Here is a 19,113-nt window from a genome sequence, read left to right as displayed (position 1 = left end):
AGTATTTGTGGTGACAGTATTGCTGGAGGCTCTGATCTAGGGTCAGGAGTGGAGAGGAGTATGTGAGGTCAGGCCCCCAGATAGAGTTCAGAAAACAACAGCATAAAAAACCTGAAGCTTGAGACATCATCCATACCTTAGGGCTATGGCCTGACTCTTAAGAGAAAGTTAACAGCCAGAAAATAAGCCACTAAAAAAATGAGTAAGCAGAATGAATGAACCCAACCATAGATTGCTACTGTGGTGACAGAGAAGATCTGAGTTCAAACTAAGAAGATAGTCAAGCTAAAGCAGCTACTTCTACTTCAAAGAAAAATGTCAAATGGTCACAAGACCAAAAAGGTTCTTGGATGAGCTTTAAGATTGCATGACTTGATGGCGGCTGGTAAGCAGGGACTACTGTGAGCTCTGTACCGAGTCCCTCCAAAAACCTGTAAAAAATGGCTCTGAACCAATTCTAGAACGGCAGAACCCACAAAACAGCAGAAGTAAGCAGGGCTCCAGCCCAGGACAGCCCGGATGGTCTCTGGGTGAGGTCTATCCCACACGGAGCTGGGAACTGGGAACGGAGTGGAGCAGAGCCCAGCCTGAGCGGTGTGGAACAACCAAACTTGGAGTCGGGCGGGTGGATGGGGCCCCTAGCGCCCTGAATATGTGAGCTGCGGCAGTTACCAGACTCCTCGACCCACAAACACCAAAGACTGTGGAGAAGGTTAGTGGGAAAAGCTGCGGGAGTGGAAGGAGTTCGCGGTTTGGCTTCCAGCCCCGGGGGCAGCGGAGGTGGGGCAGCTACAGTTGCTGCTGCTTCTGGCCCCAGGCCCACCTGGTGGGAGGAATTAAGTGGCAGATCAGAGCAGGAGTGCACAGCCTGTTGAAGATCTAAGCCCGGCCTGGGCTGGGGGTTCTTGGGGAAGGAGTAGTGCTGGTGTGACAGAGCTGGCACCTCCCCCCCAAACGTGGAACATAGAACTCGTTAGTCCACAAGCAGTCAAACCCCACTGAAAAACTCAAGGGTCAAGTTAGTTGGTTGGGAATATGGTCAGGCAGCGAAAACACACCCAGATTCAGTCTCAGACTTTGGATTCTTTCTTTGGTGACAAAAAAGACCAAAACATACAGCCTAAAGAAGACAACAAAGTCATAGAGCCTACAACAAAAGCCTCCAAGAAAAACATGAACTGGTCCCAGGCCATGGAAGAGCTCAAAAAGGATTTGGAAAAGCAAGTCAGAGAAGTAGAGGAAAAATTGGGAAGAGAAATGAGAAGGATGTGAGAAAACCATGAAAAACAAGTCAATGACTTGCTAAAGGAGACCCAAAAAAATACTGAAAAATACACTGAAGAAAACAACACCTTAAAAAATAGATTAACTCAAATGGCAAAAGAGCTCCAAAAAGCCAATGAGGAGAAGAATGCCTTGAAAGGCAGAATTAGCCAAATGGAAAAGGAGGTCCAAAAGACCACTGAAGAAAATACGACTTTAAAAATTAGATTGGAGCAAGTGGAAGCTAGTGACTTTATGAGAAATCAGGATATTATAAAACAGAACCAAAGGAACGAAAAAATGGAAGACAATGTGAAATATCTCCTTGGAAAAACCACTGACCTGGAAAATAGATCCAGGAGAGATAATTTAAAAATTATTGGGCTACCTGAAAGCCATGATCAAAAAAAGAGCCTAGATACCATCTTTCAAGAAATTATCAAGGAGAACTTCCCTGATATTCTAGAGCCACAGGGCAAAATAGAAATTGAAAGAATCCATCGATCGCCTCCTCAAATAGATCCCAAAAAGAAATCTCCTAGGAATATTGTCGCCAAATTCCAGAGCTCCCAGATCAAGGAGAAAATACTGCAAGCAGCCAGAAAGAAACAATTTGAGTATTGTGGAAACCCAATCAGAATAACCCAAGATCTGGCAGCTTCTACATTAAGAGATCGAAGGGCTTGGAATGCAATATTCCGGAGGTCAATGGAGCTAGGATTAAAACCAAGAATCACCTACCCAGCAAAACTGAGTATCATGCTCCAAGGCACAATATGGATTTTCAATAAAATAGAGGACTTTCAAGCTTTCTCAGTGAAAAGACCAGAACTGAATAGAAAATTTGACTTTCAAACACAAGAATCAAGAGAAGCATGAAAAGATAATCAAGAAACAGGAATTGCAAGGGACTTACTAAAGTTGAACTGTTTTGTTTACATTCCTACATGGAAAGATGATGTGTATGATTCATGAGACCTCAGTATTAGGGTAGCTGAAGGGAATATGCATATATATATGTTTATGTATATATATAAGTGAATGTGTATGTATGTATATATCTACGTGTATATGTATGTATGTATATATATATGTGTGTGTGTATATATATATATATATATATATATATATATGTAAAAGAGAGAGCAGACACTGGATGAGTTGAAGATGAAGGGAAGATATCTAAAAGAAATAAAATGAAATTAAGGGATGAGAGAGCAACCTACTGAGAGAGGGAGATAGGGAGAGATAGAATGGGGTGGATTATCTCACATAAAGGTGGCGAGAGGAAGCAGTTCTGTGGGAGGAGGGGAGAGGGCAGGTGAGGGGGGAATGAGTGAACCTTGCTCTCATCAGATTTGGCCTGAGGAGGGAATACCATACATACTCAGTTGGGTATCTTACCCCACAGGAAAGAAGAGGGGGGAAGATAAAAAAAAATAAAAGGCGGGGGGATGATGGAGGGGAGGGCAGATGGGGGTGGAGGTAATCAAAACAAACACTTTGGAAAGGGGACAGGGTCAAGGGAGAAAATTCAATAAAGCGGGATGGGTTGGGAAGGAGCAAAATGAAGTTAGTCTTTCACAACATGAGTAGTGTGGAAGGGTTATACATAATGATACACATGTGGCCTAGGTTGAATTGCTCGACTTCTTAGGGAGGGTGGGTGGGAAGGGAAGAGGGGAGAGAATTTGGAACTAAAAGTTTTAAAAATAGATGTTCAAAAACAAAAAAAAAAGTTTTTGCATGCAACTAAAAAATAAGATACACAGGCAATGGGGCGTAGAAATTTATCTTGCCCTACAAGAAAGGAAGGGAAAAGGGGATGAGAGGGGAGGGGGGTGATAGAGGGGAGGGCTGACTGGGGAACAGGGCAACCAGAATATATGCCATCTTGGAGTGGGGGGGAGGGGAGAAATGGGGAGAAAATTTGTAATTCAAACTGTTGTGAAAATCAATGCTGAAAACTAAATATGTTAAATAAATAAATTTAAATTAAAAAAAATTAAAAAAAATTCAAAATAAAAAAAATAATGGCTGAAAAAAAATTGCATGACTTTAAAAATCAACTAAGAGAGGTTGAGGAAAGGAAATAAAATGAGAGTAATTTAAGAAAATCAAGAAAATTATGAAAAGAGAGTCAGTGAATTGGAAAAAGAGATCCAGAAACTTATGGAAGAAAATAACTCCTTAAAGCTTAGAATTGGGCAAGGGGGAGCTAATGATAGCATAAGACACCAAGAAATAATAAAATCAAAAGAATGAAAAATAGAAGAGAATGTAAAACATCTCATTAGAAAAACAACTGTCTGGGACAACAGATCAAGGAGAGACAATACAAGAATTGTCGGACTACCTGAAAGTTTTGATCAAAAAAATGTAGACACCACACTTCAAAATATTATTAAGGAAAATTTCCCACAAGTTTTAGAATGAGAAGGTGAAATAATAGTTGAAAAAAAATCAACTGATCAGCACTTGAAAGAGATCCCAAGATGAAAACTCACAGGAATATTATAGCTAAGTTTCAAGACTCCCGGGTTAGTGAGAAAATACTGCAAGCAACTAGGAAAAAAATGCTGTGGAAAAGAACTAGGTTTACAGCCAGTAATAACTTTCTCAGCAAAGCTGAGCATAATCCTACATGTAAGAAAATATACATGAATATTTAATGAACTAGAGGACTTTCAGGTATTTGTGAGGATAAGACAACAACTTAACAGAAAATTAACCCAAAAGAATTAGGAGAAACATAAGAAGGAAAACATTAAAGACCAATTATAAGAGATATAATAAGATCAAACTGTTCATTTCTTCTTCTTTTTTTTTAAATTTTATTTTAGACTCAAGGACCAGAATACAAATACAGAACAGAAAAAAATATTATAAACTTAAATATTGAAACTTAAATACAAAGTAAGAAAGAAAAAAAGCATGTTGTGTGCATAGCAGAATGTAAGAGAGGATTCAAAATATGTAACAATAAATTTTCATTTCAAGAAAGCCTGTATGATAAATAATACACATTGTGTTGAGAACTGGCCATCTTTTCTTTGCTTCCTTGTGAGTTTTCTTTGTTCTCTGCTGTGCACTTTTACTATGTTCTATTTTCCTTCCCCCTCAGAAGGCTACAATAAAGTTTAGATATGCTTCTCTATAGCTATATATGTATATATCTATATCTGTATATATGTACTTATATACACACACACATACATAGATACATAGACATAAACTTTCCCAAACATGCTCTACTCCTGATCCTTGTTTTTGTTTGCGCATATCTCTTGTTTCCTATCTCTCCTGATTCCTCTACTTTACTTCTACCCACTACCTTTCCCTATTATTTGCCTACCTCCCTCCAAGGATCCCTCCCCTACCATCCCATTCCCATAAATCTAAATACCCTTCTATAGCCCCCTTTTACCTATCTCCTCATTCTCCCCTCTAAAAGTCCCTCCCTTGTTCTTTCCCTTCTCCCTATGCCCCTACTATTTTATTTCTTCTAAATTTAGAAGACTTTTATGCTCTTCTGAATATGTGTATTGTTCCCTCTTAAACCCATTCTCAATGAAAGTAGGTTACCAGAACTACCAGTCCTCCTCCCCCATCTAATTACTCTGTATCCATTCTTCCTCTTGCACCTCATTTGTATAAAATAATTACTCTTCTTAGCTATTCCTAAATTGTTTTACTTTTTAAATTCATATCATAGTCAGGTTTACTCCAATCTTTCTTATGAGCTCGCCAATTATCAGTAAGAATCTTAGACATACATTTTATATTTTACGTATGTAAAACGTAAACAGCCTGTCCTTATGAATCCCTTAAAATCAGTCTTTGGTATGTACCTTATGTTTCTATTGGTTCTTGTATGTCAAATCTTCTATTAATTTCAGGATTTTTTTAAACAAAGTCTTGAAAGTCTGAGAGTTTGTCAAATGTCCATTTTTTAAAATTCAGGATAATACTTTGCAGGGTGTGATATTTTCAGCCGGAGCCCCAGTTCTTTTGCTCTTCAATATATTGTGTTCCAAGACCTGCAGTCCTTTAATGGCTCTGCTGCTCGGTCTTGTGCAATTCTAATTGTGGCACCATCATATTTAAATTGTTTTAATCTTGATGCTTTTAACATTTTATCCTTGAGCTGGGGGTATTCGGGATTTGACTATGATACTCCTATGAGTTTTCCTCATAGGATCTCTTTTAAGTGGTGGTAGATACTTCAGGAAAATTTTCTTTAATTATTTCTTGTATTATTGTAGCAAGATTCTTTTTTAGATCGTAACTTTCAGTTAGTCCAGTTATTTTATATTTACTCTTCTTGGTCTATTCTCCAAATCTGTTTTTCTTATATGGCGTTTCAATTTCAATTTTTTCATTATTAATATTTTGTTTAATTATTTCTTGATCTCTTATAATTTCTCTGGCTTCATTTTGCCTAATTCTAATTTTCAAGGTGTCATTTTCCTCCTTAAGATTCTGGATCTTCTTTTCTAGATGCTTGACTTTCCTTTCATAACCTTCTTATTTTTCTTGGATTATTCTTTTTTCGTTGTTTTTCCTCCATCTCTGTCATTTGATTTTTGAAGTCTTTTTTAAGATCTTATATAAATTCTTTTTGGGCAAGTGACCATTCGACATTACTCTTTGGGGGTTTCTTTACTTCCATATCCTCTTCTGAAGATGAACCCCGGTCATCTCTATTCCCCTAATACAAACCCAGGAACTACATGAACATAATTATAAAACACTTTTATACAAATAAAGTTAGATTTAAATAACTGGAGAAATATTCATTGTCCATGGGTGGGCAGAGCCACTATTAAAAAATGACAATTCTATGTAAGCATGTGTGTGTAGACAGAGGGCACAGGATGAGCTGAATATGAAGGGATGATACCCAAAAATAAAATAAAGTGTTGAGAGGAATGTACTAGGAGAAAGAAAAAGGGAGAGGTAGAATATAGTAAATCATGTCATATAAAGGAGGCAAGAAAGAGCTTTTATAATGGAGGGGAAGAGGGAGGAGGTGAGAGGGAATAAGTGAGCCTTACTCTCACTGAATTTGGCTTAAGGAGTGAATAATATACCTACTCAATTGGGTATGGAAATCTATCTTACCCTACAGGAAAGCAGTGGGAAAGGGGATAAGAGAGGGGAGATAATAGAAGAAACTGAAGATTGGGGAAGGGGTAATCAGAAGCAAACACTTCTGTGGAGGGATAGGTCAAAGGAGAGAATAGAATAAATGGTGGACAGGACAGGACAGAGGGTAATATAGTTAGTCTTTCACAACATGACTGTTATGGAAATGTTTTGCATGACTACCCATGTATAACCTATGTCAAATTGCTTGCTTTCTCAATGAGGGTGGGTGAGGAGAGAACGAGGGAGAGAATGTGGAACTCAAGGCATTAAAAATGACTGTTAAAAATTGTTTTTACATGCAACTGGGAAATAAGATATACAGGCAGTAGGGTATAGAAATCTATTTTGCCCTCCAGGGAAATGGAAGAGAAGGGAATAAGAGAAGGGGGTGGTGGATAATAGAAGGGAGGGCAGATTGAAGGAAGGAGTAATCAAAATGCAAGCTGTCCTGGGGCAGGGGAAGGGGAGAGATGGGGAGAAAATGTGAAACTCAGAATCTTGTGGAAGTGAATGTTGAAAACTGAAAATAAATAAATTTATATAAAAAATAAAAATAAGTGGGAAGAAAGGAGGTCTCTCTGTATCATCTTTCAAATTATGCTACAAATAATCATTTTCACTGATTTAGTAGCAGTTTAAAAATAGAGAGGTTGAGTAGTGGAACAGATTAGGCATACAACACAGAGAAATAAGCAAACAAGGTGAGTTAGTGTTTGGTAAACCCAAAGACCCAAATTACAGGTATAAGGGTCCAATATTTGACCAAACTGGGAAAAATGGAAAATGGTTTGGTGGAAATTGGGTTTGGATGAATATATCACATTGTGATGAATAAGGCAAGAGTTCATTACAACACAAGTGATAGAAAGCATCACAGAAAATAGAATGGACAATTCTGCTTATATAAAATGAAAGCTTTTTGCACAAATGAATCTAATGTAAAGTCAGAAAGAAAACAGGTATCTTGGAAAAATCTTTGCAGCAAGTTTCTCTTATAAAGGTCTCTTTCCAAAACATACAAGTAAGTGATTCAAATTTATAACACCAAAAAAAGAAAAATCTCCAGATAGATATATGACTTAGAGAATTCTAGAGAGGCAATTAAGTTAATTAAAATAATTAATAACCAGAAAAGTTGCAAGATATAAGGTAAATCCACTTAAATCATTAGCATTCCTAGATATAAATAAGAAAAGCTAAAAAGAAAATTTCATTTAAAAATAATTACAGAAGCTAAAAAATACTTGGGAAGAGATCTTTTCAGTTTATCCAGGGACTATATGAATCTAACTATAAAATATAGTTTGCAGAAACAATGAGAAACCTTAATAAGTAAAGAAACATTCATTGCTCATGGGTGGGTTGATCCAATACAATAAAAATTGCAATATTTCCTAAATCATGAACCTATTCAGTTCAATACCAGACTTGTAAGAGTATGTTTTATTGGGCTTAAGAAAAAAAAATCATATCAAAGCATAAAAGGTCAAGAAACTCAAGGAGAAAAACAGAAAAAAGTAGAAAGGAAGGGAGATCTATTAGTATCATTTCAAACTAGTAATTCAAAAAAGTAATCATTAAAATGATTTGGTACTGGTTTTGAAAAAGAGGTCTATCAGTGGAATAAATTAGGCACATATACAAAAGCAAACAAACAAAATAGCATACTGTTCAATAAACTCAAATTCCCCACTTACCGTGGGAAGGACTCACTTTTTAAAAAGTAGATATCTATCCATTGAAGAAGGGCTAAATAAATTGTGATACACGAGATGATTATTTATTGACCCAAACAAAAATATAGACATACTATATCCTTCTTTTATATTCTTCTTTTTAAATATATAAAAATGTTGGGAAATAAAGATAAATTAAAAATAAAAAAAGAAATATCTTTTAAGAGGGTGAATGAACACCAGTTGTTGTTGAAAAGAAACTTTGTATTCACCTGCCTTATTTTTGTATAAAAGTAGTATAACTTTTATTTACATTATTTCACTAGATAAGATAGTGCTGTGTAATAAATAGTGAATCTGATGTAGGGAGATGTTGTTTCCTATGTAAAAATCTCCAGAGGTCCAGTACCATGTTTTGCACATAGTAGGCACTCAAGTATTGTTGATTAACTGCCTATTTTTTAACATTGTGACATATGTCCTTTCTAAACTCCCTTCTAGTTCTAAAGTTATGAACTTATTATCTATACCGTATGCCTGAGGGAAATCCCTACTTATTTTGTCAGAGAACAAAATCTAAATGAGGTAGTATCCCTTCTTGAAGACAAGGGAGAGAGATGGCGAGACTATGGTAAAGCTTAATAGAAGGTTCACCTAGATTAATGATTTAGTGAATTCTCCTAGAAGGAATTGAGTAAGTGGGTATTTGTGAGAATAGCAATAGTGGTATAATTTCGAATAGCCTGACTTTGAGACATAAGGTGAGAATCTTGATATTGATTCATAGGGCAGTGGGAGACCAATGAAAAAATGTAAATCTCCCCCAAATGGGAGTGGACTTAGTAAAAGCAATATGTAAAAGGTAGAGCACTAGTATTTATAGTTGAAGAAAATACAAAAAGTTTGCAATAGCTCACGGTGGAAATGAAAAAAAAAAGTCATTTTCTTAGAGGCATCTAATTACAAACAAAAACACTAGTTGTGTCTCCATTGGAGTCTTTATTCTGTTCTTCCTCTTTACTAACCCATCCTCTTTTTTTTTCATTTACAGCTGGTTGAGCATTATTCCTATAAACCAGATGGACTCTTAAGGGTTCTTACTGTTCCATGTCAGAAAATTGGCTCAGAAAATGGTAATTTATTATATAACGGGTTTTCTTGATTCTTTGGATATATTAGCAAACAAAAATATAATCTCTGAAAAACTAGAATTTGATGGGATCAAGCTTATCTTTAATTACTTTAAGAAAGCATTTAAAAACAAAAGACTATGACATTGTGAACTTTACATTTTAAAACTCATACTTGCTACACAGATGAAAAAAATAGATGAATATAAGAAGATATACCATTGGGAAGAAAACAGATGGGGCATGCGTTTTGCAGATAATGTGTATTTCACAGTCACTATTTGGGATTTGGGAACCACTCTTTTTTTTGTAGCAGTAATTGTCCTCCGTATCTTCATAGGTAACATTGACTTTGGGATGTCACGACCACCTCTTCCAGCTCTTCATCCTAGGGTAAGTGTTGTTATTAGATCAGTGAAGATTAAGCATTTACACATATCAGCAAATGAAAAAAGGGATCTTGTTTAAAATTAGAAATGATCAAAAAAATTTTTAAAAAGAAATGATCATGTTGAAATTTCAGAATAAATTACTTTAATAAGGATTCCCATGGAGTATTATGTTAAATAACAGACTGTTTTCAGTCTTAAAATAAACCTGTTCATTATTTTGAACAAGACTTATGTATCATATATTTTTTCAGCCATGGTATTAGTGGCTGAGTTTGTTAGTTAACATATGTGTAAAAATTCTTTAAAGTTGATAAAAATCAAGACTAAATTTAAAAAATTTCTCATATTAAATTTGGAAATTCTTAACTTTTTTCATATTAGGCATGTTGTATAGTAGAATTATAATGAATATGAGAAACCATGAGAAAGAAAAACAAAACAAAGAAGAAAATATTTTCTCTGCATTCAGATACCATATTTCTTTCTCTGGATGTGGATGGTATTTTCCATCATGAGTCTTTTGCAATTGTTTTAGGTAATGACTCTATTGAGCCCATGAGGAAAGTTCCTATGGGGGACTTCATTCAAGTAGAATTAGAATGGTCGTTGTCTCTGGACCTTTTTGACTTATTTCAGTTGGATTCAGGTAGAAAGTTCTCCAGGCTTATTGCTGACAAAGTCTATGAAACATCCAATGAACAACTTATTTTTTAAAAAAGTCAAATTGATAGTATAGCAACCGAGCATCCCAAGTCTGAAGGATTCAGAGCATTGCTTTAAAAGAAAGTATAATAAAGAATGATAGGGATCCCAGGACAATGGCACTTCTGCCGATCCCCATTGGTATGTGACTTTTCTGACTCTGCCTCTGGAATTGTGGGGAAAAGTCCTATTTTGCTAGAGATCATAGAGGTCAGTAAGTTTTTAAAAAGGCTGTGGGAAGAGGATGAAAACTGGGTTTTCCCCACCTTACTCATTAGCTACTGCTGAAAGCTCTTCACAACTAGCCAAATTTACTTTTCACCCACTGTATTGATGTTTGTCTAAACTATATGAATTAATAATTCTGTGTAACACAAAGACTTTTTAATGTAATAGTTCTCAGCCTCTAAGGAAACATTTTCAAGAAAGGAGATTTTGAGCTCTTTTTGATGAACAAATTTTAAAATGTTATGTTCATTAAATGTTTGCCTAGTGAACCTTATTAGCAAAATGTTAGAGGATTTATTGATAAAATTATTTCTTAAAAACAAGTTAAAAAGAGCATCTGTCATAGAAGGTATCCATTGTTTTTTGAAAAATTTAATGTTCCTCTTTGACATTATGGTTTCTAGAGTTGGTCAACGGGTGGAATTATCTCAAGAATCAAATCATACTCCTTTCCAAAGGCCGGCAACAAAAAGGTGCCTAATGCATACCATGTTTGCTGGTTTCTGAATAAGTGGTAGGATGTACCTACACTCAACTCCATGCCTCTTCCTGTTTTGTTTGCATCTGTTGAATGTGTATTTGTCTACTAACATTCTGAATGTAGAGATCCTAGTGCAGTCTGCTTTTCAATTTTCATTCTTCTTTGTAATCACTGATATCATCTTTATTATCAGTGATTCAGGTGTAGCCTTTGTTTTATTGCAGCAAATTCCTTGCCTGTCTTTATCTTAGGCATATGATGTGCTTTTCATGTCAGTCTTTGATTTATTTCATGTCTTTAATTAATAACTTTTTTAGTGTTGTAATTACTCAAATGCATGTAGTTACATTGGAAATTATTATTCCTATCAGAAACCAGATGATGCCTTTGGGGTAAAGTTGCAGTATTAATTTATAAAGTCAGATTTAGTATTATAATGGTAATAGATATGTAGATATTTTACTAAAAAGAAACACTGTACATTGTGACAGAACCTAAATAATTAAAACTGGTTATCCTGCAGATCATATAATTTTTTTCCATCACAGCTGTGAAGCTTTTTAAAATACATATTAGAGAAGATAGAGATTGAGAGATAGAAAAAAAGTCATTCAAGAAGCAGTAATTTTAATATTTGATTTGTTTCCATTTTTTACTATGTGATTGGTTTCTGAGGTGAGTCATGCAGAAATCCATTATTGTGATTGTTTTTCTTACAGCAAACTTTTCCCCCAATTATTTATAATACTGGTTATATGAGTCATTCATTATGATTTCTACTCTTATCCTTGATATGATTTCTAAATAACACATTTTCATAACACAATAATTTTTCAATCCCTTTCATGTGTATTTGAGCATCTAACTCTGTAAATCATAGTTTGCTTCTTGAAATTAAGATACGTACTTGGAGATCAAGACTAAGAAATATATGAGACTCAATTATGCTCTTCCCAGTATATATAAGAAATTTATTTTTTTAAAGGAAGCTCTTCATCCTATTGACAATACAAGAGCAATGAACTTTAACTGCAGTATATTTTTAAGTAAGACATCAGTGAATTTTTCTGGCATTGGGACCATGACCTGCACACAAACTGATTCATACTCTGCATAGTCAGTCTATTCGTTAAGGTTATCTCCCTGGTTAATATGGATTCCAAAAAAAACCCTGCAAAATCCAACAACTAATTTATCTGCGTGGATGTGTATTCATTAGGAAAAATGAAAGAAGCCCTATGACATAGTCCAGTCAGCTCTTGGTTGAGCTATCAAGAAAGATGGTATCATAACCTATTGCAGGTGTCCCTTTTATTATTCTATTGTTATGCAGTACTAGAGGAGTAAAGAGTTGGTAGTTATCTTAGAAATTTGGTTATCTTTAGTAGCCAACCAATCAAGATGTTTCAGTATACATACTCACACATCATAAATTTTGTGATAGAGCTCTCCTTTGTCCCTAGTTGATCAGTAGTACTATTACATACTTAGAAAAACAGGCTTAGTCAGTAAAAACTGAATATATAGCATCCTTTATTAAGCATGAATTATCCATAATAGGCTTTTAAAATGATGGTAGAAAGGAGGCAGCTAAAGGAGGTGGCTCAGTGGATAACATAGTGGATCTGGAGTCAAGAATATCTGAGTTCACATCTGGCCTCAGAAACTTATTAGGTGTGTGACCCTGGGCAAGTCACTTAACATCAGTTTGCCTTAGTTTCCTCATCTCTAAAATGATCTGTAGCAGGAAATAGCAAACCACTCAGATATGTTTGCTAAGAAAACCCCAAATGGGGTCACAAAAATCAGACACAACTGAAAAACAACTGAATCATGACAGATATAAAAATGAAATCATTCAAAATTTGTTCTGAATCAGTTTTAATTGGGGTGACCATTCTAGGCTTTTAGGAAAAAATGTAGATGATCAATGGCTTTCTTTTAAGAAGCAGATATGAAAATTTATGTGTCACATCTATAGATGAAATTTTCTCAATAAATTATGTACAGGTTATTTTACCTATGGGAAGTGAAAATTTGTCAGACAATTGATTAATTTGATCAAAATAAAGAGACAATTAATATAATGAAGGAACAATAATGCTTTTAGCAGTCTAAATTTACTTTAGTCACTGAATTAGCAATATATCATACTTCTATTAGTGTTACTATGACACACATGCATTTTAAAAATACATTAGAGGGTAGCAATCATACATAAAACATTAAAATGATTTCAAATATCATCAACCTGAATCCTCACATAGAACATAATCAAAATTATCTTTAAAAATTACAATAAATTCAAACTTAAAATATTCATTTACTATTTGCCCACAAACCCTCATATATATATATATATATATATATATATATATATACATACATATATACACACACACACACACATATGTATGTATGTATGTATGTATTCTACAAGCAGTCTTTGTAAAGCATCAATACATGTGATGAATAAATTATTTACAGTTTCTTTTTTTGTATTAGGTACATAAGAGATGGTGTGGCCATTGTCAGAGTGAGGAAGACTTAGGGTCTTCTTGTGGTTTCTCTGATGAGCATGTAGATAAGATATGACACTGCTAGTATTACCCTCTGTCGTATATTGGGATTGAAGGAGGGTGATCTACTCCCTGAACATAAAGCACTGAGCATATCGCTTCACCTCTGTAGGCTTCAGTTTCCTCATCTATAACATGAGGAGCCCAGATATCTGTAAAGTTCTTTTCCAATTCAAGAATGTTAGAATTTCTAATATAAATAATATGAGTTTAGTTATATTACAAGTACTGTAGTCATATACTCATAGAGCAAATATATATGTATTAATATATACATATATGTATGTATATATGTATACATATATGTATGTATATATGTATACATATATGTAGATATAGTCTCCAGTGGCATTTACACCTACTAAGAAACAGAAGTAGATGTTCTACAACACTAACCAGGACTCCTCTTGTCCCTAAGCAGACATATTTTGTTATCTAGTGCTACTCTAGTTTCTTTGGCTAAAAGGGAAATAATTGAGATAAACCAATCAGAGGATGGCGGTGGAGCCTGTTGTCACTTTATTTCTAATTCTGGTTTCTGTGATCAGCCCATTCAATCAAGCAGATAGGAGTATAATTTTTATACTCTAAAATGGCAAGTAATAGAATATTAAGTGTGTTGTCTTTTTCCGTCTGTTTTTCAAGGCTCCAAAATCTGACAGCCTCATTTCTTCATAAGCTATTGATTGGGCACTTTCAAGAGAAAATAGATACAGAAAATTAGTGTTCAACCCAGACTAGAAATTTTTTTCTGTGATTTAAATGTATATTAATTATATTTTTACTTTTTGAAAAAAAAATCAGCCATGCAAAACAGAGTTAAAGATCAAGAAATTGTGGGGGGAGGTGAGGTAGAATCTTAAGAATCTAAGACAAAATTCTCTTAACGTTCTGCTTAGAGATATTGGCAAAAGTGAAATTAAATACTTGACAGTATGATTATGACTTCTAACCTATCAGCTTTAGTTGTGTTTCCTTCAGAGAGTGGAAAACATGCTGGGAAAATTCGTCATCTGTCTTTTTGAAGCATAACATCTAGTTTCAGAAAAAGATGCTCAGTTTTGTTTTGTTTTGTTTTTTACTGGTTGGAATGGCACTATTGTGCTCATAATCAAGTTGCAATGTACTCTTTTCAGACTCTCCTCGTAAACTCTTGTTGGCAAATTATAGAATTAATGGATTAAGAACTATAGCAAATAGATTGACATTTAGTATTTTGTATCCCCATCATGTTATGTCAATTAAAAAGGAAAGATTTATATAAGTGTAATGAAAGAAAAGGTTACTTGTCTCACCTTTTGTATTTGTTCACAACACATTCCAATAGTAATATTTGCCCCAGGTTCACATAGTGGCTAATGTCTCTCATCCCAAATATCAAGGAATCTGAGGCTGGTGTATTGCCTGACCCTGGGATTTTTGAGCTTCAGTAGGGCTAAAGCCAGTAAGGTGTTCACATTAAACTCACTACCAATTTGGTGAGCCCCAGGAGTCTAGGGCCACTAGACTGCGTAAGGAGAGACCCAGGTCAGAAGCAGAGTAGGTCAAAACTTTTATGCTGAAAAACAGTGAGATTGGACCCATGAGTGGCTGTTGTACTTCCAGGATAGGTAAGATAGGAAGAACTCATCTCAAAAAATAAAGAAAAAAGTCCCAGAAAAATTTTTCATCCTCATCAGTAAACTTAAAGTCAAGATAAATCCTTGAGTCAAAAGAGAGACTATCTTTAAAAGAGAGCCTTATTCCCTTTGTTTTATTAGACTTGACATTATTTCTATTTAAAGTGGCAAAAGACCATGTTAAGCTTTCTCCTTAGTAGTGTTATAATTATTTGAATGATCCTAACATCCTGGAAAAGCTGTTTTCACTACATATGCCTACCTTATTCTTTCTTTGTTCATGGAGTGGACCACCTCCCTTCAGTCCCAGTGTTAAGCACAAGATAACTCTTTTGCCGTATCATACCTTGTCCATATATGCTTATTAAAGAAACCATAAGGGAAACATAGGCCAGAATTTTTAAAAGGCTACAATATAGGTATCAAAGCATTCAATTCTGTTGGAGGCACTTTTGTCAAAGGAAATAATTAAAATTATTTTACGAACATAACTCTTGTTTCCCTTACCACCCCTTGCCTTTAGTTAACCCATATAATAAACATGCAAGTGACACAATGCCAATTTTTTTATTGTAGATAAGAGTACCCAAATGTTTGATCTCAACCAGTAAATCAATCATGGGGCCTCACCTCCTGAACAAACTACCCATTATGGGTTTCAGAGGCCTTTAAAATTCAGTGAGCTCTGGAGGAGAGGATCCTGGCCTGCTGGCATTCCATCATAGAAAGGGGAATGATGTTTGGAAAGCCAGAAGCTATTGGAAAAGTTTCCATTTTCTTAGCAATAGGAATTCCTTGTCATTCAGACTCAGCCAATCAAGAAGAAGAGAAGGTCCTCACAACAGGAAGGTTGAGACTTGTGCCTTAGACAGATGTGAATTCCTTTTTTAGTGGATAGTCTTGACCTCAAAAATTATAAAGGACTTTTCTTTCTTTTAATACCTCCCAGGTCTGGAAGGAAATAAAGGAACAAAGAGAAAGAGAGAGAGAGAGGGAGAGAGAGAGAGAGAGAAAGAGAGAGAGAGAGAGAGACAGAGAGACAGAGAGAGAGAGAGAGAGAGAGAGAGAGAGAGAGAGAGAGAGAGAGAGAAACATGAACAAGAGCTTTTTAAAGTGCTTACTGTGTGCCAGGCATAGTGTTTAGTACTAGCAATAAATACAAGCAAAAAAGAGCCAGAGTCAACCCCAAGGAGCTTATATTCCAATAGGGTAAGGCAACACGTAAAATGGGGCTGAAAAGCATGGGAGAGGGATGGAAGATTATGGAAATGTCCTAAGAGTCAGAAGCAAACACAGGAAAGAAGTTGGCATAATTGTCCTGAGCACTTGCTTTAGTGGAAGTTCCAGCCCCAAACTCACCACTTAGAGAAGATGGCCACAGGGATAGAGGCACCTTCAGAATTAAAAGGAACCTGGAGAGGAAGTGAAAAAGTCTGGGGAGTCAGGAGTGTAGCCAGGAGACAAGTGATTTGGATGGACTGGGCACTCCTTTAAGTAAAAATTCCAAACTAGAAGGTCCTTGAGAATACATGCTATCTTTTGCCTTTCTTTGTACACCTCATGCTTGACACAGTGCCTGACACATAGTAGGCCTCATTGATCATTGGAGGAAGCTACATGGGCAGAGGAACCTAAAGAATAAGGAGGCAGCTGGAGAAGAGGTGGAAAAGTCTGAAGAGTTAGGAGAGAGGCAGAGAGAGATTAGAAAACAATCAATTATTGGAAGAAGGTTTTTTTAAAGAAAATATTTAGAGTAATTTTTGTTATTGTTGTAGTTTCTCTTTCATTACTATCTACAGTAATGCTAATGTCTTTGGAAAATTTTAAAATATTGTTTTTGCATTTCCATTGGAATTAAATGGAAAATCCATTGTAACAATCCAAGTCCTAACCATAAAACTTCTCCCACATCTCACTAGAAAAAGAAGATAGCCTAACAGTAGCATTCTGAGAGATAACCAAAGACAACCTGCCTATTGGTAGAATCATTCCCAAAAGATTTCATTAGATACTATAGTTTGTGACATCTTGGCATCTGTGACTGCTTAATCTGGCCTATATAAATTATAACATAGAAAGGAATATGGCTGGTGATTGTAGCCGCATTTATACTTGAGCTGGCTTAAAAATGATTTTCCCACAATGTTAAGAATCACCTACAGTCTTTATTGGCCACTTGGAATTAACTTGTCCTTTCTACCTTTTAATATGTCACCTATAATGGGAAGCTAAAAAAGCTTCAGTAGAGCTTTTCCTTAACTTGCTTTGAGTTTTAGATGGGCATAATAAATAATCTTTCCGACATGTTTGAATTAAGGTAGGAAAGAAGTTCTCAGTTATACAGGTTTGGGACATTCATTTTCACGTAGCCATTGTTGTTGGGAGGAAAGAATGAAGAAAAGGAAGGAAGGAAGGAAGGAGGGAAGGAGGAAAGGAAGGAAGGAAGGAAGGAGGGAAGGAGGAAAGGAAGGATGGAAGGAAGGAAGGATGGAAGGAAGGATGGAAAGATGGAAGGATGGAAGGATGGATGGAAGGATGGAAGGATGGATGGATGGATGGATGGATGGATGGATGGATGGATGGATGCATTTATTAATGCTAACTATGTGCTAGGCACTATGCTAAGTGCTTTCCAAATATTATCTCACTTGGTCCTCACAACAGTCCTGGGAGGTAGGTGACATCCCTATTTTAGAGTTGAGGAAACTGAGGCAGACAAAAATTAAATGACCTGTCCAAGGTTACATAGCTAGTAAGTGTCCATGATCAGATTTGAACTTGGGTCTTCCTGACCATAGACCCAGCATTCACTGTGTTGCCACATTTTTCATCTCATCCTTTCCATTCTTCTCAATTCACACAACCCCATATCTTGCCAGTCTACATTACGTTTGTGGCAGAATGAAAATAGCCCTGGATATGGAGTCAGAGGACTTGGCTTCAATTTCCCATTCTGTAACACACACACACACACACACACACACACACACACATATAGAGGGAGAGAGAGAGACAGATCTTCACCTCACTGGAGGGGGTTGCGTCAAGGGAATTGAGTCCCTGTGGGGAGGCTGAAAAGGGGATTTTTAATTGTGGAAGGGAGGACCACTCTTGAGGTCCCCAGCAGCTCTGGGATGCTAGAATCTATAGGGACCAGCAGTCTCTGACCACAGGAAGGAAAAGAGTAGTTTCTTTTGGACCACGGAGGCCCCAGGCATCAGCCATTTGAGGCTGAGTTACAGGTGGTGCTGACATCCCCTGCTACAATAGGTTTCTATCTTCAGGCTCCTTGGGTTTCTCCCAGCAGCCACTTTGGGTTCTGTTGCCAAACCCCAAATGAAATGCCTGGCTCTTCCCCATGCTGGGCCTGGGTGCCCACAGGAGAAGGTACATGGTGGTTAAGAGAGATGAGGGCTGGAAATAAGGAGAGCTGGGCACTATCCTGGCCCTGGCACTGATCCGTATGTTCAAGGACCTTCCCCTCTAGGGCTCTTTTTTTTTGGGGGGGGGAGAAGGCAGGGCAATTGGGGTTAAGTGACTTGTCCAAGGTCACACAGCTAGTAAGTGTGTCGGATGTCTGAGGTCAGATTTTAACTCAGATGTTCCTGACTCCAGGGCTGGTGCTTTACTCACTGACTGCACCACCTAGCTGTCCCTAAGGCTCTTTTCTCAGTAAAATGAGGGCATTTGCTGGGATGATCTTGAAGGACCCTTCCTGTTTTGACAGTCAACTTTTAAAGCTGTCCCAGCTTGGCCTCTTTCTACCTGTCCAGACACCCTACAAATCAGTAACTGTGGCCTTCTTGCTGTTCATAATCTGTGTTCACTCTCATTGAGCAAAGCGGATAATCACCACTGTATTTGTCGTTCAGCCGTTTGTTGCAGTCATGTC

At 36.3% G+C, this 19,113-nt stretch overlaps 1 protein-coding gene across 2 annotated transcripts in view; it reads left to right on the top strand.

Annotated features, from left to right (window-relative positions):
• The window catches only part of SYK (spleen associated tyrosine kinase), a 168,782-nt gene that overhangs the window by 117,511 nt on the left and 32,158 nt on the right, over positions 1 to 19,113 (top strand). The window contains exons 5-7 of one of the 2 annotated variants that reach the window (XM_036739163.1): positions 9,142 to 9,223; positions 9,561 to 9,613; positions 10,947 to 11,015. In XM_036739163.1, the coding sequence (XP_036595058.1) occupies positions 9,142 to 9,223; positions 9,561 to 9,613; positions 10,947 to 11,015 (204 nt within the window). The remainder of the gene's footprint in view (positions 1 to 9,141; positions 9,224 to 9,560; positions 9,614 to 10,946; positions 11,016 to 19,113) is intronic. The other variant, XM_036739164.1, reaches the window with a different exon arrangement.

Source organism: Trichosurus vulpecula, chromosome 9 (assembly GCF_011100635.1).
Source record: "Trichosurus vulpecula isolate mTriVul1 chromosome 9, mTriVul1.pri, whole genome shotgun sequence".
Taxonomy (NCBI): domain Eukaryota; kingdom Metazoa; phylum Chordata; class Mammalia; order Diprotodontia; family Phalangeridae; genus Trichosurus; species Trichosurus vulpecula.
The sequence above is the reverse complement of the archived record's forward strand: the minus strand, read 5'-3'. Positions and strand labels throughout refer to the sequence as shown.